This window comes from Populus trichocarpa, chromosome 6 (genome assembly GCF_000002775.5).
Source record: "Populus trichocarpa isolate Nisqually-1 chromosome 6, P.trichocarpa_v4.1, whole genome shotgun sequence".
Taxonomy (NCBI): domain Eukaryota; kingdom Viridiplantae; phylum Streptophyta; class Magnoliopsida; order Malpighiales; family Salicaceae; genus Populus; species Populus trichocarpa.
The window spans coordinates 22668013-22692345 of NC_037290.2; the positions used below are offsets into that span (position 1 = coordinate 22668013).

At 30.6% G+C, this 24333-nt stretch overlaps 2 protein-coding genes and 1 pseudogene across 2 annotated transcripts; 1 reads left to right on the top strand and 2 right to left on the bottom strand.

The window, feature by feature from the left end:
• Nucleotides 1-1504: 1504 nt before the first annotated feature.
• On the bottom strand, nt 1505-6385 carry LOC18100641 (uncharacterized; annotated as a pseudogene).
• A 5569-nt stretch (nt 6386-11954) lies between these two features.
• On the top strand, nt 11955-14392 carry LOC7492299 (trihelix transcription factor GTL1). The gene is made up of 2 exons (XM_002308490.4): nt 11955-12709; nt 12817-14392. The coding sequence occupies exons 1-2, from the start codon at nt 12213-12215 to the stop codon at nt 14174-14176; spliced, it is 1857 nt and encodes a 618-aa protein (XP_002308526.2). The 5' UTR covers nt 11955-12212; the 3' UTR covers nt 14177-14392.
• A 4162-nt stretch (nt 14393-18554) lies between these two features.
• LOC7491993 (transcription factor MYB1) lies at nt 18555-20074 on the bottom strand. Its single transcript, XM_002309434.4, has 3 exons — nt 19791-20074; nt 19525-19654; nt 18555-19393 (listed from the first exon to the last, which is right to left on the bottom strand). Exons 1-3 carry the CDS (start codon nt 19912-19914, stop codon nt 18844-18846), a joined length of 804 nt encoding a protein of 267 aa, XP_002309470.2. The 5' UTR covers nt 19915-20074; the 3' UTR covers nt 18555-18843.
• Nucleotides 20075-24333: the final 4259 nt, after the last annotated feature.

Below are 24333 nucleotides of genomic sequence, written 5' to 3' on the forward strand. Positions count from 1 at the left end.
TGAAAAGACTAGCTAGTGATTTCTCGTACAATAATATCATGAAAACACTAGCTAGTGATTTCTCGTACAATAATATCATGAAAACACAGTAAAGTTTGTAGTGTAGTGCCTTTTCTTTTTCTTTTTTTCTTTTTTTTGACAAATAAAGTACAGTTCTTGATCACAATCCAAATTATTAATGTTGGAAAAAAAAACTTTAAATATTTTACTGGGTTATTCTGGCACCACATTGCGGGCTGGATAAAAAAAAATTAAATGAAGAACTTACTATTTGCAACGTGTTAAACTTGAATTGTGTTGAAATTTATTTGGCATGAGAAAAATCAAAGAAAAAAAATCTTTGCACTTTATTTATTTATTTAATTATATAATAAAAAAATTACAAAGAACAATTTAAAATTAACTAAAAATAAAAAAAAATCAATAGATAGAGAAGAGTAGAGGGGAATGAATTTCTATAGAGAATATCTCCTGGAATTATAAAATCTTTTTTATTACCAAACTATACGGTAACATAATATTCCAAAACACTAAAAAACAATTAAAAAGCAACTTCAAAAGTGGGTCATTATTTGGAATTATATGGAATCTTTTGAATTAATTATTGACTTAATATTGAAAAGAAAAAAAAACAGAGATAGGAGTTATGTGTAAAAAAAAATGACGAAAAAAAAGGGTGGGAGAATGAAAAAAAAAAAAAACAATACCAAGAGTCGAACCTGCAACATAATAAGCTCAACAGAGCAAACAGATGTCTCCGTATGCTTACCAATGATAAACGCCCATTCTGTTTTTTAAATCCGTTAGTCAATAAAAAAAAACACATATTAACATCTTTCACTGTTTTTCAAAGTATAAAAAAATATATCAATTAGTTAATGTTTTTCAAAATATTTTTATCTTTAAAATATATTAAAATTATATCTTTTATTTTTTTAAAATGATTTTTGACATTAATATATTAAAATGATAAAAATAAATAAAACAATTTAAATTCTTAAAAAACACAATTTCAAGTTCGTCACAAGCAACCTCTAAGAGCGTGTTTGACAGTGTGGTTATGAGTGCTTTTCAAATAATTTTTCGTGTCAAAATGCATGTCAATGATATTTTTTTATTTTTTAAAAATTATTTTTGACATCAGTACATCAAAACGATCCAAAACGTATAAATCATATTAAATTTTAACAAAAAAAAAATTTAAAATTTTTTGAAAACGCGGGTTGAACCACATTTCTAAACGCTTCCTAAATCATGAAAGCTAAGGAATTAATTGAGCTACGAGTCAGATACAATTGAGCTACAGGACGAAGATAACGATTTTCCCTTTCCAAGAAGACAAGATGATCCAAAATATTTATATTTTATGAAGCGCAAATGTTGCAATGGAATCCTGCGACGTCGTTGTTTGATCGATGATTCTCAATTCTAATTGTAAGATAGTCCTCAGACTCTTTTCTTACCTGGAAACTGTCTCTCCTTCACCAGATTCTCTCACTGGGTGTAAATAAAATAATGCAGTATCTAATTTTTTAAGCACATAAAAACACATTATAATGCAGACTTCAAAGCAAGGGAAGGACCCTATCCTTGCTCTCAGAGTCTCAGCAATTAGTGCAAGAGCACATTAATTTCCTCCCAGAATATTACCAAAACGAGCAGTCCATCCCTGGAAGGCTTTATCCGACCCCCTCGGCATAATCTCCTGTCACTCACATTAATAGATCAAGAATGAATAAAATAGTTGCATGTGTTGCACAAAAATACAACGTTATTTCTTTTTTTTCAGATTTATAATGTCGCATCTTGCCACCCCCCACTGCTGCCTAACTGATTGCTGCGAGCAGCAACGCTGCAAGAGGTATTTTGGCAGATGAGTTAAAGACTGGAAAACAGGACCCGTGATCAATGATGATCCTCTCCATTAGTCCAGTATAAAAGTTGTATCAGATTCTTCTTCTATTGTCAACTCGTGCTTCTTGGATGCAGGCCCGGCTTGTAGATGCTCGAGTAGCTACTTGATTGGATCTAAATGAGATAACAAATTTTCTTTTAGGTAAGATTTAACACAAAGTCTTTCAGGGAGAAAAAAGGAAAGAAATATTTGTTAGAAATAAATTATCGATGAATGAGATCTCAAAGAACCCTTAGTTTTTCCACTAAAAAAACTCTTGGTTTTTATATATTTGATTCTTAATTTATAATAGCTAATCAATTGGAAATTAATTCCTTAACCTTTCAATTTCCAAGATTCATTGTAAAAATAAGAGTGAAAGGAGAGTTTCTAAGAATTTTTCAGATTTTTATATACTCTTCCTCATCTCATATTTTAGTGTTTTGTTCTCATTTTATACTTTGGTTTTCCTCCAAATCTAAAGCTTAGATTTATTGTTGAGAGATATTTGAGTTTTATATTTTTTGACTCAAAGACTTTGGTTTAGAAGTGTATCTAAACCAAGATAGTGTTCTTGAAATCTTGAGAGTTATATTGCATATATTCTAGTTGCATAAGTGATGAGTAATAAAGTCTTCAGGACAAAAGATTCATTCTTGAGACTAAAAAAATATTTATTATTTTAAAGTGTTTCAACCAGTATAGTTGATTTAATTTTTTTGTCTTGAGTTTATAAATTTAAATATGTATAAACTCTAGTTTTTCTTAGGATATTTTTTATTTAGCATGTTTTTATGATGATAAATTATTAATTCATGCTAATTATTTTTTAATTATAATCTTATTATAATAAACTAAGCATAATATTTTTATAAACTTTGGTTCTACAATATTGTAGTTGAAAGGTTTTTCACCTTATTGAACTTCTCCCTGGCCAATCTGACAGTCTGATTCATTGACTGGGCTGGAAAATAATCCTACAAATAATCACAAAATTGTGAATTATACATTAGCCCATGTAAACAATAATCCAAAACAAATCATCATAAAAGCTAAATAAGCCATACTTTTCACTGTTTGACCTCAATGCAGTTGTGTTACTTTGAAGAGGTACTGCATTTTTCCAGAAAAAAAGCCTACAATCTACATCAACTGGTATCTTAAACTTAGTTTCTAATTTCAGGGAATGAAGATGGTAATAGAACAATTCAAAATGTTAATGCGCACAGGATGCTTGGTATGGTAACAATCAATTTCCAACAAAAGAAATTAGCCACACTCATTACAAGTTTGGACTGATCAACTCAGATATGAAACAGGGATGAGTTATATCAGCTCAGCAGTCATCGGTTTTGTCCCTACGAACCAACTCAGATTTCAATAACACAAGCGACAATAAGCAATCACGCCACAAGAATGCACCAATGAAACAATAACAAACCTGGCAAGAGGACACCCTTGTAACAGGAGGATCACCTATCTGATGAACATTTTGTGATTCTCCAGAGTCCCAACAGATGCGTAGGACAGATTAATCATATGCATAGGAAATGAAACTGCCACATTTGAACACTTTCATGGAGGAGAAAAACTGGACAGAAAATCTAAACAGCCTTCCAAGATTGATTAGAGTTGAGGTGCTGAGAAACGTGGTCAATCTGTGATGTAAGCAATGAAGCCTGGCTCGAAGTGCCCAGGTTATGAACTTTGGGACCCTTGGTTCTTCCAGCTGAAACCATTAAAGAATGACTTACTAGACAGAGGTACAAAATCCTTAACAGCCACGCAAACTAAAATCATAGAACCAAATTCTAATTGTTTACAGAAACAGAAACTGACGGTTCAAACGTGCAGAAACTAACTTTCTTCTTCCTTCTAACTTATCCTATTTGTCAGAGACAGTCTCGAAGTGAGGAGCATAGGAGACCGACAAAGGGTTCCCTAGGAAAATGGATTCGTCCAATTTTCTTTTAGCAAACCTAGAAATTAAGCACATGATATATCATTATTATTATTATTGGATATGTAAAAAATGAATGCCCCGGAAGATGAAATGGATGAATGAAACCATCAGCTCACCTGGCATTGCTGATCAGGCGGAATTTAATCACGTAAACATAGTAAATTTCTCACAATCTTCTGCATCCATTGGTCTACACCTTCAAACAGTTTTTTCCTTTGTTTTTTAAAGGATAATTAAGAAAATTAAAGGAGAAAAAAATGTAACAGAAGAAGAGGAGAAGTGGGTTTTACTTACTCTTCAACGTCTCCATAAGAGGCAAAGAGTTTGAACAAATCATCACCGCATCCCAAAGCAGGAATGTTCCTCACTATCAAATATCTGTTCAAAAACACATTTTTGCTAGTTCGATTTTAAGAAAACAATAATAATAAAAAAAAGACAGAAAGAGACCTGGATTCGTCACAGATAGTGTAGACACGAACCACCGTAGGAGGAGTAGAGGGGTCTCTGTATCGAGGAGGCATGGAATGTCCAATTCATTGGTATGTTTACGCCGGATGTTAACGGTATAAATCAATAAAAAAACTAAACAATGAATTAACATGTAATCCAAGATCCAGCGGGTTGAGTTTCAAAATTTTTTTATGGAGAATTGACTTGTTGTAAAATAATTAAAATAATAAGTTAATTTATTACCAAATCAACTAGTAGCAAACCTAGTCAAGATCGGGTAAAACAATATTAATTATTTTTCTTTATTTTTTTTCAAAATGATGTTATATATATATATATATATATATTTTTCTTCATTTAACTCGAAACAACCCATCTAACACGTAATCAGTACTTGTCCTAAAATGACTCGAAAAATGAGAGGACAACCTAAAATTTCAAATTAAATGGCAAAATAAAAAAGAAAAATTAGTTTTACAAAAGAATCCAAATTAAAAATAAAAATCAAGAGAATAAGAACCAGGCTTGAAGAAATTAAAAATCAACATTATGGATCCAATGATAAAATTAAAAACAAATTAAATTTTGATAAAAAGGTTAAAAGTCAAAATTTAAAATTAAAACATTGAAGGTCTAACCTTAAACATCATAACACTTTGAATTGAAGGGTAAAGTTGAAAAAAAAAGAAATTAACAAAAGAATCCAAATTAAAAATTAAAAGAATAAAAATCAAGTTTAAAAAAATAAAAAACCAAGATTAAAAATTCAATGATGAAATTGTAAAAAAAATAAAATTTGATAAAAGGGTTAAGAATCAAAATTTGAAATCAAAATATTGAGGGCATAAATTTAAATATCATCAAAATTTGAATTGAAGGGTAAGATTGAAAAGAAAAATTAAATTCACAAAAGAATCCAAATTAAAAATAAAAATCAAGAAAATGAGGATCAAACTTAAAGAAATAAGAAATCAAGGTTATGGATCCAATGATGAAATTGAAAATATATTAAAATTTAATAAAAAAATTATGAATCAAACTTAGAAATCAAAATATTGATGGTCAAATATGAAATGTTATACAATAAGAGGATAAAATTGATTTTTTTAATGGCTAGCATAGAATTCAACGTGGGGGTAAGAGGAAAGAGGAAAAGAAAAAAAAAATGGCAGTTGGAGCTAAATCATCTTTCAAAACACAACATTCACCACTCCATGTGGAAAAAAAACGATGTATAACTTTTTTTTATATATAGTTTAACGTGGGTGTCCGGGCCAGCTTGCGCGTACCTCGACTAATCCCACGGGCCCTGAAGTTAACGACCATGTAAGCCTCAAGTGACCATTATATGAGCAACCCGCAGGGCTCGAACCTGAGACCACAGAGGGAGCAAACCTCTTGGTCCCAAACTCTTACTATTGGGCCACCACCTAGATTGTTAATGTATAACTTTAAACATCATGGTTGAAGCTGGTGTTTTTTTACCAGATAATGGTTTAGATGCCGCTCAAAAAGCACAAAACCATTTCACATGCTTGCGCTTTATGCTAAACTAGCGTTTTCATTCAAATTCATTCATAGATCATAAAAACCACTTAAAAGGAAGGAATCGAAACCTAATAAAAATTCAGAAAAACAGAAGAGTGATGAAAAAAAATTGATACCTTTTAAATCAAGATGCTCACAAAGTACTCTCCTCGCTCTAAACCACCCTTTCCAGACTTCTCCTCCTTCGAAATTAGCAGCAGCCCTGAAGGATGCCGAAAAATTCAATTCAATCGCCTATCAACAAAGTTGTTCTGCATATGGCTTTATTTCTAGGTTTTTTTTTTTGTTGTTGTTATTTTTGTATGTAACAATGTAATTACAGAGACAAGTAGTACTGTTGAAAAGAGTGACATCCATGTGTCATGTTGCAAGGGAGGAGAGCTGGGATTCATACTTTCATACATCATGATTTAAAATCGAGAAGAAAAGCAAGAGGATTATAGAGTAAAAGTAGGCATTTGTGATTGGTAGAAGTCCTCCAGAGTGCTTCTAATTGGGAGTTCAATGATTCTTTGGGATGGGCAACATTGCTGGCATTCTACAATTTCAGTGCTCAATTCGTCCACATCTGGTTTGTGATGCTAAAAGCCATGACGTGACATCTCAATTATGTTATCCTACCTTGGTTTCGTAAATTAAGAGTGAGGATGTGCTTGGCATGCATTTTCTCAATATTTATCTACAGTACAGTTATATTTATTGTGTTTTATTTGTACTTCTGATAATACTATCATCATAAAACAAATGTCTTTTGTCTTTTGAGTTGAAAAATATATTCAAGTTCTGAGAAAAAAATTCAAGAAAAGCTGACAAGTTTTTTTTTTTTATAGACAAAACAGTATGCTAGGCTTTAATAAATAATTATCCATGGATCAAATCCAAGCTTAAATTTAAATTGACAAAAATAATTTTTCAAAGCTTCAAAAGTTATTTTACAATGAATCCAATCTCAAGCCTAACATAAGCACGAGTCCGCGCATGCATAAATTTAAGTTCAAAACTCACTTTATTTAGATATCATTTCCTTTAGAAACATGATTGTCCTTTGAACTCAATCTTATCTCTTCAGCTACCCATTATAATATGGGATAGAGCTCTTTATAGGGTTTTGATTTTCAAAACATATCAATTTAGAATTTATTAAGACTAATTTCTTATTTATTTATAATTTATTTAAATTAAATTAATATTTTATATTAAAAAGCATATGTTGAAGATTAAATTACAACAAAGTTTTAACTCTAAAAATAAATTGACTGACTTTCAATTTGACTTCACATGTACCAATTATTAACTAAATTTCAAACAAAATCTTGATTAGTGACTCTCGAAGGATAATTGCTCTTTAAAAAATCTATTGAAACTTGTCACATGAAAATTTTATTTCTTCCGTCAAAACTCGAAGGACTAATTCCATATTGAAAATAACTATGAGGTAAAAAAGAAAATTAACCCAACTTGTCCTTACATTTTAGTCAAAATCTCCAATCTGTTTTTAAGAGTTTATTTGCTTTCAATTTGTCCCCTAATATAATATTATTTTTCAATATGTCCTATATATTATTAGATATTCTCGTCCAGATTGATGAAAACATAGTGAAAAACTCCAGCGCGCCAATCTCATTTATTAAAAATAGATAAATTTTAACACTAAAGGACAACTCTTTTTTTTATATATATATAACTTGGGGTGTCTAGATCAGCTTACGTGCACTACAACTAATCCCGGACCTACTGAACATCCTACAAGCCCAGTAGACAGATAAAATACCGTGGGGGTGACAGGTATGCACAGAAAGAACCGAACATGAATGCTAAAAAAAAAAACAAGTCCCTGCTATAACTGTTAGTCCACGACTTCAAGTACACAACTCATTTTTTTAATAAATTAGATGGATTCAACTTTCAAAGATATTTTCGTCTTTATATTTTTATTCTGTCACCGTTTGGTTTTTTCTTCGGATTCAACTACTTTCGAAGATATTTTTGTTGTTGAAAACTACAATTCCTCCGTCACCTTAGCTTTGAAAATGCTAACGTGGCAGGATCAACTAAAATATAAACCAAATTGGAAGAAAAAAGAAAAACTAAATCAAAACAATAAAAAAAAATCAAAAATTAAAACTTCCATTTTACTCTAATTGCAGTTTTCTCATTTTCATTAGTTTGCATGGAAATATATCTAATAGAAGGGTAGATTGGAGAATGATGTACAATACAAGAACAAAGTAACAGCAATTAAAAACAAAATATAAGGGTAATATCTAATTATTCGTTTTACCTCAAATTTATTTTTGGTATAAAATTAGACATGTAAATAGCACGTGACTACTTCATAAACTCATTTATTTTACTGTACTATAATAGACTCGATTAAGAATATAATAATAAATTGAACATAGACTCGATTAAGAATATAATAATAAATTGAACATTAACTTTTGAAATTACTTCATGTCTGGCCCGTCAAAAAGAGATCTAGCTCGCTTGCTAGGCTTTTTATATATATATTAAAGGGTAGATGATGCATTGATTGCCTTTTATTTTTTATTTTTTTTAAATGGCACAGACAATACTTTGTCTGCTGATCCAGTTTTTGGTTACTGGAGGGTCACTGAAAAAACAGGATTTGGATATTTTGTGCCCCTAAGATTTGATTTCCAACTAATTTTTTACTCAAAACACATAAAAAATACTTCCGAGATCTTGATAAATAAAGCCATTTATGACCTTACATAATTCTAAAATTGGTCTAAAAAACCAAAATCTGAATTAAAAAAAAATATTTTTCGAGCTTAAACATGTCATCTCAAGCAATGAAAATGTTAAAAAAAACACTTCAATGAAACTTTCATTTTCAAATGAAACATATTAATACCAAGAACAGTCCTTTACATGTCAGAGATCGGTGCCAATGATAATTTTTTTTCTCTACCATAAAAAATCAACAACTTCTTTTCTTTTCTCTTGAATAAGAGATTGAAAATAAAAAAAATAAAATTTTGAATCAAAATCAAATTTTTTTAAAATTATAGAGACCAAAAAGTAATTATTTGAAAAATATAAGTATCAAAATAAACTTTTTATTCTTTTAATTTATTCCTATATCTTTTAATTCTGCCATTTATTAATAAATTAGAAGTAATTAACCTTTAATTTGATAAAAAAACTGAATCCAAGAAAAAAATGACCATTGAAGTCCACAGTCTATGTGCGGCATTTGCACAGTGTATGTACTCTGCACAAAACACTTATTCCTTTTATTTTTTTTACTTAATTAATTATTAATAACAGAAGGTCTTGGTCTTGGTCTTGGTTGTTGTAGTGCGCGACCAAGAGGTGGTGATTGGTGAAGCCACAAGCCAAGAGCATTGTTTTCTTTTTAGGCTGCGATTTGTTTGTTTTTTTTGTAATTAGCCCATGTTTTTAAAAAAAAATTGAATTTTTTTTAATTTTAAATTAATTTTTAATATTTTTTATTTTAATGTATTAATATCAAAATAAATTTTAAAAAATAAAAAAATTTATTTAAATATATTTAAAAAACATACTTTAAGAAATAATCTTTTATCACAGTACCACACAAGCGCGATTAGCAGGGCAAGAAATCGTGGCATTGGAACATGAAATGAGGATGATACGTGTCTGAGCCTGACCTGAATTTTAGCCTCTGAGCAATTGAAGACAGACGACATCATTTGGTGATGCACGTGAATTTCAGTATAGTACCTTGTCCTCTTGTCTCCGACATTAAATTCTGTGTCTTGTTGCGGCTATACTGAGCTATTAATAAAATTTAAAATTTTAGTGTAAGATGTTTTTAATAAAATAATATAGTTTATGTTTATTATGGTTTTAAAGCATGATATATAAAAAAAGTTGTGACTCAGAAATACAGTATGTAGTAAAAATTGCGTTTTTATAAGCTATAATTGTCAGAAGAGAAAAAAAAAAGTTGAGTTTAATTTCACGAAATATCATGATTCCAAATTAATTTATTGCGAATAAATATTATGCTTTAGAATTAAAATATTCATAAAATAATATCATATTCTTGAATCATGAAAACCGAAACTATGCTGTTTTACTTATTAAAAAAAAACTGTGCTTTTTCATTAATATTTTTAATTTATTATGCTAGTTTTTTTATATAAAAAATCTCTACATAAACGGTAAAGATTCAATTTCAAATAAAACTTGAAATCTGTTTGTACATCTTTGCATTACAATCTACATGGTGTATGTTGTATATGAGGTGAGAAAAAAAACCGAAAAACCAATTAAATCGAGAAAACTAGAAAAAAAATAACTGATAAAATCGAACGGTGAAAAAAAACTGATTAAAATTTTGAAAAAATTGACCGGTTCGGTTTTGGTTTTATAAGTATGAAACAGATAAAAATAATGTATTAGAGTAAATTAATATTTAATAAGTTGAATAAAATTAATTAATTTAAGAGTGAGTTTTATTAAAAAGTATAATAATTTTATCAAATGAGTGATTTTTTTAACGTTACGAGATAAAATAAATATCATCATTGAAAAATAAATATAATAATTAAAATATAAATAACATAGAGAAATGAAAATTAGCAGTATTCTCAAAGAAACTAAATTTAACAATGAAAAGGCAGGGAATTAATGAATGATAACAAAAAAGTTTACATTTGTGATGAAATCATTATTTTGCATTTCAACTATATTAAATTTGAGTTGGTGCAAATATGTTTTTGACATGTGATTGGTTTAATTATTTATTCATTAATAACTATATTGGAAGAAATGATTTAATAACTAGGTAAATTATAATTTAATTATATTATCTTCTTAGCAATGAATTTTCTTTATATAATTACAAATTCTTTTTTAATTTGATTTTGATGAGTGAAAATAAATTACCATTCTAAGTTAGTTTAAAAATAATTATAATCTCTATTTATTTTTTCAAATATTGCAAGTTTGATGATTATATATATAAAGAGTAAATCAAATTTTTATGTATTTTATTCTATCACATCCATCATCGATCAAGTATAATACAATTTTATTTATTATGTTTTGTATATCACTCCTAAAAACAACAATATTGTTTCATTTATTCATATGTCTCGACTATCTTTGTTTGTTCTATCCTTAAATAATAACTAAACAATATCCAAAAGTGTCAAAGCTTTTAAATGTTTACTGGATAATTAGCATGTCCTTTGTTACGGGCCAGGTAAAAAAATTAAAAAAGAAAATATATAAGCGCTAACCTTTTTGACGAGTAAAGTTTAGATTTGGTGTTATTTTTTTGTTAAATTTGCCTGAAATGATAGACCTAACTTTAATTTTTTTTATTCAAGTTAATTGTGAGTTTTGGAGATAATTTTTGGGTCATTAAAGGCTATGGATATGTTTTACAAGATGTTTGGGGTGTTTTATGATTTTTTTGGATCGAAATATAGTTAAAATGAGTTTTTCTTGGTATAAAACAGACTAGTCTAATTTTACGATGAATTGAGGTCTTCGGAATCTAAACAATAGAGGCGATGTGTCGCCTCTATTTTTCTTCAAATCATTAAGTGGTGAACGACTGGGTGCGTGGGTTGTTCAAAGTCTTTTTATGGGGTCCCAGGAGCTCTAGGTCTTCCTTTTTTTTAATTTTTCTTCTTTATTTTTTTTAATTTTCATCACTTAATATTTAATTGATTATTAATTGAGCAAGATAATTTGATTTAATTTGATTTTTTTTTTCAATCACTTTAATATTTTGTTGGTTTTTAATTTTATAGTTGCCTATTTTAAATAAAAAATTATATATAAAAAAATTATTAAACTCAATTAAGTTAATGATCCAAGTTATGAGTTTAGTTGGGTAAGGAACGAGCTTATTAAAGTTTTTTGTTAAAGTTTTTTGTTACATTAATAATTCTCAATTTATTTAATTAAATATATACATTATCTTTTTTAATTTAATTTATATTTTTATATATATATATAAATACATCATAAAAGTCTGTATATAATTTTTAAAAAAAAACATTTTACCTGTGGTGAATCACATTTCAAATGGCTAGTGTTATGTAATAGGCATATAATTGGGGGGGTTAGCAATCACTAAACCCTGACGAGAAAGATGACGTATTCCATGTAACAGCCTCTCTCTCCCCCTCCCCCCGTCTACACTTCACCTCCTTCCTCTCTAGCTAGTGTCTAGGTTTTCGATCGGTCTTATCCAGTTAAAGTAATATCTCCCCATAACTTCTCCTGTTTTTTGGCATTTCATATTCTCATTTTTTCTTCTCTGAAAACAAAGAAGCGTTACTGTTCCTTTTGGTCACAATCTACTCAAAAGAAAAAAAAGAAAAAGAAATGCAGCCTAGCTATGGACTACCAAACATCGATCATCATCAACAACAACAACAACAACGGCAACAACATTTGATGGAAGATGATTATTCCTGCTCACCATCAGTTTTACCCATTTCCAATCTTCAAAATTTAAACTATCCTTACCAGCCCCACTTGCACCACTACCTCCAACAACATAAACACCCACATCAGGTTTTGTTGCAGCAACACCACCAGTTGTTTTATCCATTTCAACAACAACAACAGGTCCAGGGCCAAAGCCAAGACCAAGTTAACCCATCATTATTTTCTGTGAATTTCAAGTGGGGACGCGATTACGAAGACAGTGGCGACAAAAAGGCTGGTGCTTTGAATAATCAAGAAGAAGCTGCCTGCACTACCACCAACACTACTACATTTCTTGATGGAAATGTGCATAGCAATCCACCACATGCCATTTTAATGCCTCATTCTTGGCATCCCCGGGAAGATTCTACCACTCTCAAAGAACCCTTTTGGTAATTTATTGCTAAACATTTATTAATCACATGACTTTTTGCTTACCTCACTCTTTATAAAGTGGGTACCATGTCATGTCATTTATGTGTTTGTGTAAATGTTACAGGAAACAACTCAATAAGCAGCGGAGTGGAAGTGAGGAGAAAGAAATTAATGAAAGCAAGACTAGTTACTTTAGCCCTTTAGAGATGGAACAAGTAGTTGATGAAAGTAGTGAAGGGTGCAAGAATTTGGAAAGCAAATTTCCTCTCTTTAATGAGCTTCAAGCTATCTATAGTCTTGCACAGATTGCTGAAGCTAATCAAACAGGCTCTGGTTCTGTTCTCACGTGCGACAATTCACCAACGAATGCGGGTCTTTCAATGCCTTGTAATGCTTCAAATGGGCAAAATGTCGGTGCCTGTGGTGCTGCCAATAATGTAATTGGGGTTGATCGTGGGTCAGAGAATTCGATTGGAGAGGAAGCTTCATTGAGGAAATGCCGAAGGAGGAAGAGAAAGGGGAAATTGAAGGAGAAATTAAATTACATAGCTGGGTTCTTTGAGAACTCGGTGAAGAAAGTGATGAATCACCAAGAAATGTTGCATAGGAAGTTCTTGGAAGTGATTGAGAGAATGGATAAAGAAAGGGCAGAGAGAGAAGCAACATGGAGACGCCAAGAGGCTGAAAAGTATAGCAGAGAAGCCATTTCTTTAGCACATGAACGGGCTTCAGCTTCAAGTAGAGAGGCTCAAATTATTTCTTACATAGAGAAGATCACAGGCCAAAGTATCAATCTTCTTACTAGAATGGCTCCACCATTGCTGCAACCAGAAATTTCAAATGAGCCCATCAAAGAAATTACACCTACGAAAACTGACAGCCATAGCAAATGGCCTAAAGATGAAGTTGAGGCATTGATCCAAGTTAGAAGTAGAATAGAGATTAAGTTTCAAGAACCTGGCTTAAAGGGTCCTCTTTGGGAAGAGGTAAGTTCTTTAATGAGTTCAATGGGCTATCAAAGAAGCGCCAAGAGGTGCAAAGAAAAGTGGGAGAACATCAACAAATACTTTCGAAAAGCCAGGGAAAGTCCAAAGAGGGGGTCTGCGCGATCCAAAACCTGCTCTTATTTTAATCAATTGGATCAACTATACTCAGGAACTCTCATTAACTATCCTGCTAACACTACTGATATGCCATCAAGTGGCATTGAGTTTGGCATCAAAAAGCAAGGCTATACAGAGCTTTTTGAAGTCTTTTCTGTCAGGAGAGACTACCTTGCAAATGTGAGGAATCCCCTTGGTGTGAGCGTAATAAGTTCTGAAATGGGCTCTTCGAGATCTGAATTCGATGGATTTTCTGACCAAAACACAGAACTAGAAGAAGGAAGCAGTGAGCAGGATATAGAAGCTTACAAAGATGATAAGCAAAAGGATGGTGAGCAACAAAATGGTGGTGGTGGTGGTGACGAAGAAATCGAGAATTGAGGGTAAGCGTTGTTGAATAGAATACCATGTTCATATCGGTTTTAATTGCAAGTTTGTTCTTCTTAAATACTTTCGATGAATTTGAGGCAAATAGTATTCAGCTCCTTTCTGCTAATATTTGTTCGACTTAGAATTTCAAGTTTTGCTGGAACTGACTGTTCATACTAGTAACAGATTTTTTATACTAAGCGATATATAGTCAGTTGTTAGAGCTAATTGTTATAGAGGAGGATGAATTTCATCGAAGCCACAACTTGTTCCATTTTGAATTAGATCTACCTGGTTTATTATAAGCAGAAGGTTTGGCCTTGTTTAGTTATTAACATTCTCCAAGTTTGTTGGCCAAATTTGAAAGAAAATCATTCCTTGTTTTGGTGCTGGCTCTATCAAGTGATGGATGTGCGAAACTTTTAAGATTTACTGACCATTCTAAGATCCTACATTTTCCTCTCTTATTTAGATACTCCAGTTTGATGATTACTTCCCAAGAATGCATCTCAAATGACCATTCCTAAGTTTTTCCTCGAAAAGGTTTCAGCTACCCCATCCTGATCTACTCGTTGCTTCCATTCCTCCTTGTCTTTCCATATCTTTTGTCCGCTGCTGCAATCCCTTTATTAGTTGCAGAGAGTCTGCTACAATCTCACCATATTTGACTTGAAACCTTCGTACTTTAGACTTTGGAGAAGTTAATTTTAATTTAGTTCTTGTGGTTTATCAAAACAAATTAATTAGTCTATCGTGATTTTCAGAAACTATATATTCAATCCTTGTATTTTTAAATCCATCTATAGGTCAATCTTTTTAGCCCATTTTGTGTTTTTTTTTTTTTTTTTAAGGAATAGAAAGGTGATAATATGAAAACATTGATGAGAGAAGAAGATTTTTTGTTTTCTGAACAAAATACTACTAAATTAAGCATGGTTGACACTGTTTGAAGGATCATCTTTTTGATATTATAGGGATTAATCAATTGCTTTGATAAATTGTAGGGACTAAATTATAATTAAATCTTCTTTAGAGTACTCAATATTTATTTTTTTCTTTTGGGAATAGTATTTTTTATATAAGATCTATGTATGACAACATCCTTGACTCCATGCTTAATTTTCATATTCATCCACAACTAACATATAAGAAAAGGCTAGACACACGAGTCCAGTCTTGCAAGCCCACATGAGTGGCCTTTTCATATTCATCCACAACTAACATATAGTATTTTTTCTTTTGGGAATAGTCTTGCAAGTACCTCACCTTTTTTTTTCCTTCAATTTTTTTTTCTCTTGGATTTAAATTAAAATTAAAATTCAAAGAAATTATTTTTTTGGTATTTATCTTTAATTCAAATTGGATATTTTAATTTTTTAGCTGAATTTTATTTAAATTAATTAATTAAAAATATGTTTAGGATATTATTTAATAAAATATAATTCATTTGTTTTTAATCTTTTTCAGTAGGATTATAGCATATTTTTCTAATGTAAACAAACAATTTTTCTGTGTAGCTCTCGTGATATTTTTTTTCTAAACTTTTTTGCTATTGCTTTTCTCTTTCTCTGCTTTTTTTTTTCTTCAATTAATCAAAAAAATAATTATGAAAAATAAAGTTATTAATCTCAATCAAATTTGTGACTTGAATGATGATTTGATGGATTAACTCGAATAAATAAAAAATATCATCATCTCAAGATTATGTTCTTAAAAAATAAAACAATAGTGATTTGATAACTTTTTTTAATTGAATAAGGTTTTGGAAGGGATGACCGTGTGATGTTTGCAAATGCTAGGTCGAACAAGTAACATCAAGCCAACTTCAATATAGTTTAATTATTTTATTTTAATTAAATTTAAAGTTTTATTATTTTTTAAATAATAACATATATTTAAATAAAAAAATTAAATAACACGACACAATACAAGATCATGTTTTTTTATTTGTATTTATCCTTTAATTTTTTATTATTGATAATGACTCTTTTTAATATTTATTGATGCAATTTTATTAAATGCACACATTAAGATTTTAATTTACATTTGAAAATCTTCTTGATTTTTAAGAAAAAACTTAATAATGCCTAAATATTTTTTTTGTTAGAATTAATTTTTGATCTAGCACGGATCACGAACATGGGAACTAGTATATTCTAAAAGCTAATTGAATATATTTGAATAAATATACTACAGTTACAGAATCTATATCATATTGTAACTAATCTTTTCAATGTTACCACATTGTATACAACTTAATAATCCAATGAAATGAGAGAAAAAGCTTTTCTTTTTTCTTTTTTTTTTCCGATATTTTTTAAAAATGATTCTCATTATTCTCACTGTACATCTTCTCTCTCTAATTTTTAATCATTTCATTTTTTTATAAGCCAGTTTTTTTATGACGATGGAAAAAAGTCATCTTTCACCATGTTCTTAGTATAAATGTTATTTTCATCATTTTCTTAATATTTTTCCCTTTCTATTTCCTTAAAGTACTTACCAAAATTAATTGTGATATAATTTTTGTATTTTACTATGCAAAGGATCAATGCGATTTTATTACTACATCCAATAAAAAATGAAAGACTAAATAATTAATTCAATTATATGAAGTAAATATTTTTTGTTTAGGGGAACAAATAAATTTTTTATTTAATTAAAATAGATAGAATTGGTTTTTCACAGCAAACATATAATGGTTTGTATGTTTAATTGATACATTATTTTTAGATAATTGAGATTTTGTAACCATAAAATGTGCACACGACATTTATACTAAAAAAAACTGGTGAAAGATAACTTTTTTCCCATCATTACAAACAATTGACTTATAAAAAATAATTTTTTAAAAAAAGTTAACCAAGTAAATTAAAAATATTGGTGGAGTAGCCTAATTAAAAAAATAATTGGTGAAATGTTGCTATTGAAAAATATGATATTTATAGCTTGTTGCTGTCATCAAAATAATAATATCCATAAAAAAATATTAAATAGGCATGAAAGAGAACTGATAAGAGAGAGATAAAACAAAACTCAAAGATACACTAAAGACTCAATTATAATATCACTGATACCATTAAAAATATCTCAACAATATGTTTTCAATAACATCAAGAAAAGTAATTAATAGTGACTCAAGTGGACTACACTTGCAGCCAAAGACAAGTGAGTCCACTTGGGTTACTGTTTGTAATATTTCTTGTTGTTAGATTTGTTTTGTTAAAATTGTTTTAATAGTACCGGTAGTGTTATAATCGAAACTTTAATGTGTTTTCAAGATATAGTTTTTTCTTTTTTTTTTCTATATAAATTATGTTATTTCATTAAAAATTGTGATATCTACCCCCGACCCCCCCCCCCCCACACACATAATTGCTAATAAAGAATAGTCTATAAAAAGATTTTTTTTAATTAATTTCTTTACGTTGAATAAATATCTAGAACATTATTGATATCCCAAATTGATATTGTAAATTATGTTTGGGATTGTGTTAATAGTTATAATTTAAAATATTTTTTATTTAAAATAATATTTTTTTATTTTTTAAAAAATTATTTTTGGTATTAATGTATTAAAATAATTTAAAAATATTAAAAACATATTATTATTAAAAAAAAATTAAAATTTTCAAACGGCCCTGCCTCGAAAAAAAAGCTAAAAGAGGCTGTATACAGAGGCCCGCGACTGGTGGAAACCTTTTTTACTGGTCAAGTCTTGTCTGAATCATGACGAGTCTAATAGTTCAAACAAAAGGACACCAGCCTCATAATTTTTGTCATTTGAATTGTTTATCATTTTAAAATATTTAAAATAATATATATTTTTTATTTTTAAAATTTTATTTTTAATTAAAATAATGAAAAAGCATTAAAAAATAATTAATTTAAAAAAAACGTGAAGAGACAAACAATCACATGCAATTCAGTGGTTAAAAAATTGCTTGGATTGTACACATATCTGATATATTTGATATCATTTGGTGACTAAAAAAAAGTTGTGATTAGCAGCTGTTGTTTTTTAAATAATTTTTTATGTTGAAATACATATTAATGATATTTTTTTATTTTTTTTAAAAAATTTTTAACATCAATACATCAAAACGATTCAAAACATACAAATCATATCAAATTTTAACAAAAAAAAAATTGAATTTTGTGGGAATGCGGTTTCAACCACGTTCCCAAACGCTTCCAATATGGAACAATGATTCTGGGCGTTCACCAATATCCCATACCCCTTTGTTGAAGGCAGCATCCACTGTCCACTGATAATATAAGTTGTGTTTCTTCTCTACCATCATTCGAGGGGGGGGGGGGGGCGTAGACTGAACTCCATACTATAAGAGGAAAAAAGAAAGAAAGAGGATCCCAATCCATAGTTAGCATATTGAGATTGAAAAGACTACAGTTCGAAATTAGAAATTTGTGTTCCAGTTAAAAGCATGCCGTTTCTTCCATACAGGGACCATTCAACTTATTCTAATTGGAATTCTTATGTTCAAATGCTGAGAAAAATGGAAACAGGCAAAGGGAATATATATATGAGCGAACTCTGCTCCCCTTATTTAATCTCAATAACCTGGAACAAGAAAGGATAATGATAAAGAAGAAGAAGAAGCAGAAGACATGCTTATTAATCGCCTTGAATTGACAAGAAAGAAAGCAGTGATCGTTGATCAAGGACCCATAGCCAGTTCAAGTTCAAAGCCATCCTCACATATCCAATTCTGCAGCATAGCCTCGGGGAACAAAGAAGCTTCATCTGGATAAGAAGGTGCAGGCCCATTAACAAGCATGTTATTGCTATCTGAGAAGATATCAGTTTGGAGAAAATCAGAGAAGCTCATCTGCCCCATATCAAGATCCATCAAGAAGTTGCAAGGCACATCATTATCGTTAGTAAATAGCAAGAGCTCATCATTTGAGTTGGGATTTTCTATCAGATATTTTTCCAAGGTTCCTTCTTCAATGGAGGATGCTGTGAGAATCTGATCAGTCTCTATATTTTCAGCCAAGACTGGTGGTGAAGGAAGACTACTGTTTGTGCATGGTGCCGCCTTATTCAATCCTGTTGAGGTCTTTCTGGTTTGTTTTTTTGTGTCTTTATTCCCTCTTCTAGGCTGTTTTTGATCGTTAGCTTGTACCTTTCTTTTCAAGGTTGAATTCCAGTAATTCTTGATCTCATTGTCCGTCCGACCTGGAATCCTTCCAGCTATTAAAGCCCATCTACGTACACAGCAAAATATTAAAAAATCTGTAATTAATTACTAGTACTATCAATCATGTGATAAAAAGAAAAACTATATTGTTTAGAGGGGCTGGTATTGATTAATTAATGGTGATGAGGGGAGATTAACCTGTTGCCTAAGAGCTTGTGAAGCCTAATAATGAGATCTTCTTCATCTGGGCTAATGTTTCCTCTTTTAACATCTGGTTTTAGATAATTCAGCCAACGAAGCCTGCAACTCTTGCCACATCTCTTCAGACCTGTACCAATAACAGTACGTTTACTGTTTGTCATGCAACTGTACATACCATACAACTTCTACTACAAAATAAAATAAATAAAATAAAATAATTCGAGTGCTCAACTAATTACTAGAACTTGTAAAGTTTAACTTGCCTGTTTCCTTTGGAACCCTAGCCCAGTTCCCTTCACCATAATTTCTAACATATGCTGTAAGAATTTTGTCTTCAGTAGCAGTCCAAGTTCCTCTAATTATCCCCCCTGTAGGACTTCTACCCATCCTCTCTCTATTCTCCCTCTATATTCCTCAAAAGTTCAAGCAATATATTCGATTGGGATGGGATGTGAGATCTTATAGAGGGTCTTGTTCGATTCTGAGGTTACTATATGTCCGACATTACAACTTCGGTCATTATTTATAATGAAGAATTGAAATAAAAGGCACAAAGTATGGGCCTCGCAGTTATGAGCTGCAGCAACAGCTCCTCCGTCCATTTTGTGGCTTGTAATGAACATTAGTTTGTTGAGCGTTTTGGCTTAGGTTTTCTGGGGCCAGCCTGGGTAGATTGAAAGGGATTGCATTACGTTAAATGTTTGTTAAATAATCAGAGAGCACCCCCTTTGCAAAAGGCAGAATAAAGCAATACTTATACTTGAAAAATCATATATAGTTGTCTGTACACTCAACGAAATACACGGACAAAAAAATAAAATAATAATGAAATGGTAAAATAGCAAACATGACTTTTATAGCTTGATTTAGAATAACCATATCTAATAAAAATTATTAAATAAAAAAAAAGAAAAAAAAAGGCAAAACCTGGAAATACAATGAAATTCTGATTATGACACCACCAATAAAAAAAATCCCAACAAAACGAATCTAATAATACAAAGATAGGTTACTAATAATTACATGAGTGAGCCACACTTATTGTCCAATAGTGGAGGGTGATCTACTTGTTTTTTGAGGCAAGTGTAACTCACTCAGGTTATTGTTGGTGAACCTTTGTGTCGTTAGATTTGTTTTATCGAGATTTTTTTAAAGATACTGGTAGTGTCGTAATCAGAGTTTTAGTGTGTTTCCGGAATTTTTTTTTTATCTCTCATCTCTCTTGTTCATTTAACTTTTTATTGCAAGCCGCTATTGAGAATAACAACAAGCTATAAAAATTAAGTTTTTCAATTAGATATTTTACCAATTTTTTATTTAATAGTGTTATTTTGCTGATATTTTTTTAAAATTTGCTAAAATCCAAAAATAAAGAAAAAGAAAACGAAAGCTATTGCTGAAATTGCTTTTCTCGGGATTTAAAAAACCTGCTTGGTAATGAACAAACAATGACAGGACATAAATGCCGTTCGATTCGAAAGCAAATATATAGAATACTGTTATCGAGTGAGTGTTTCTACTTAATAATGAAGAGAATTATGCAGGTCTTCAACAGTGAACACCTACTCTCATTTTGGCATTACTTGCAGATTCCTGTGGAGATCTCAGCGATGTCTACTTCTGCAGACTTGAGATTGTCAAGAACGGCCACGTTTTCCTAACTAGCGGTGGAGGATTTGGCAGCTGGCTGATACGGCCAAGACTTGGTTGATTAATTTAGACCAAATTAATTAGCACGTTTGTTACCTCTAAAACAACTAAAACAGTTGTGTGGGTTTAATTATTTTTATATATAAATAGTAAAACATGTTGATTATTATTTTAAATATTTTATAATATATTTATATTGTATTTCAAGTGATTAACATGTGGCGCTGATTAGGTGAAAGTTGAGGATTTGAGCTTTGTGTTGTTTGTTTATTTTTATTTTTTTGCCCAAAAAAATTGGATTTGCTTATGAATAAAATGTGCGTAAAAGTATATCTTATGTTTACATGTATGGGTGGTTAAGAAGAAAAACTAATCAACCATTTTGTTTTGTTTTGTTTTTTCGGTGTAAAATTATTTTTTATTTTAAATATTTTGATGTACTAATATTAAAAATAAAATTTTAGAAAATAAAAAATATATTTTAATATATGTTTAGGTAAAAAAACACTTTAAAAAACAATTTCTACTACCATACAAAATAAATTCTAAATTTTATACTTATGGTTAGTTTAACTATTTATATAAATAATTAAACAAATTAAAATATTATTTTAAATGTAATATAACATATTCATGAATGGTTAAGAGTTTGGCGCTAATTAGGTGAAGGTCGAAAGTTTTTCCAGAAAAAAGAATTTGCAATGGGGATCATCTAGAGGCCATGAGCTGGACAATCCCCACCCTTTGATTTCGAAGAATGAATCTCGACCATCTATTGAGGCTGAGGATCATCCTTTGCAGTGTTTGAGAGCTGACAAGGAAAATACACTAACTACTTTTTATTGGTTTCAAACAAGCATTATTGGTTAGAGTATGGGTTTCAGCCTCTTGTTTGAGTATTTTTAAGGCCATGAAAGAGCCTTTGTTTTGTTTGGGTAGAGTAAAAAATACAAGGTGTGACAGGGTATGTTTCTTGTCTTTGTTATGGAAGAGATAGATGAGAATCAGACTCTAGAAGGTGGTAGCATAACCAAGATTTTTTCAGGACTTTTAAGAAAGAAAACCAACAGTGGCTAGACGACAAGTCATCCGACCCTCTTATATATATATTTGTCAAGGATTAAACAAAATAGTGTGAACTAAAACAAATTATTTTAATCAAAACGCATCATTTTATTTCAATGAAACGACACCACGAAGAAGTATAAAGAAGATACCACGAAGCCAGTTAATCTTTAATAAGTTGATTTTGTTTATTAGAGAACCAAAGAATGCGAGAATCTCTATCACACAAGCTGAATAAATTCGACAACAATAATGTTATCAAGCTTAAATGTTTTATCCTTACAAAGAGTATTTATATTCTTGAAAATAAAACCTTAATGGATCTATCTTTATGTTCTAAATTGATCTACTCACAAAACTACTCTAAAATCTATATTAATAAGCACAAATGTATGGACCAAATAAGCCGACCATAATTAAAGATTAATTATTAATTAATCTCAAACAAGTTTTGAACTTTAGCTAATTAATCAAATACAAACCCAATATAAATTAAACTCATTAGATACAATAACAAGGTTATAAGGCCATTTAGATACCCCAAATAGAATATATATATATATATATATATATATATATAACAAAAATAAAACCTATCTGATGTATACTTTCTTCATGTGACATGAAAATCAATTTAAATATAAAATCTTAATATATAAAAATAATAATTAATACTTCCACAAACTGTAAAGACATAATTAATATAAAATTCATAAAACATGTCATAACTTAATTTTAACCTTTTATTTTTATATATATTTTGGAAAAATAAAAGAAAAAATCTAAAAAAACATGTATTTTCAATAATTTTAATTAACTTTAATCATTTCGTTATTTTCTTCATTTTCTTGAAACCATAACCACTTTCCCTGCCCAGATCAGCAGCTCACGATCCCGTTCCCAACCACAATCCAGCCTCTTCCATCTCAATTCATAATTGCCCATAAAAATCCCAAACATCTCTTCCACTAAGAAAACTCCAATAACAGACCCCTCCACTCTCCCCGTGAACTGACCCAAGAACTACCATCTCAGATTCCACCTGTGACAGCCCTGCACCATCCACCAACGAATGTTGAATCAACACAGCCCCTTCTTCCTCTCGGCCGGCAGCGGTGCCACCTCCTCCATGGCACCAGAAGTGGTAGCCCCTGGCCAAATACTCCTCAACTACCACCATCAGTCAGCCCTATCATCATCACCAGCAGCCCCTCTTTCTCCACATAACCCAACTGTTAACCCTCCTCCTCACAGCTGAGACTGCCACAATAAAAAACTCCAGCCCACACCACACCTACGGTGTCCCCCACTGCAACCAACCACCACGAAGGAAACCCGCCGTTCCAGTCATCATCGCTAACCTTTTTGCTCTCAAATCCAGCACCATCAAAATACCAAAACACACATCGATATTTTCATCTCTCTGACCGAAACCACAACTGCCACCCACCGAAACCACAACTCAACAGTGACCACCACTTCTACCTCGCAACTGAGGGAAGGAGAAAACAAAAACAAATCTATTTGATTATTCAGTCTGTTGTTTTTGCTTGCAGGTGCGCTTTAACTAACGCATGGTGAAGCCACGCGCACGCCATTTCCAATTCAGTAAACTGACTAGCGCGTGATAGGCACGGGAACCACGTGGTCCACGTTATTTTTCAGCATTTTCTAGAGTTTTTCCACCCCGGAAATCAATTTTGAACCCCAAATAATTTTTTTATTATTTGTGTGTTTAAATTTCATGCATGTTGATTTTTTTTTTATTACTGTGAAAGTCTATTTTTTTTTTATTGTGGGTAATGACATTCTAATAAAAAATGAATAAAATAGAAAACATTGCAAAAAAAATAAAATGCTTCATTTATCATCTTGTAATATTTTTCAGGCATATGATTTAATAATTTGAACTGGATTAATATAATCTTTTTAAAACCCATAGAACAATATTTATAGCGGGATTCGAGTCTATTTCCAAAGTAACCAAAATTAGTGGATTAAAGTCCAATATCAAATTTTCTAGCATTTTTAAGGTCCAACACCAACTTCAAAAAAAAATAACTTCATCTACTTTTAAATGGACTACTGTCT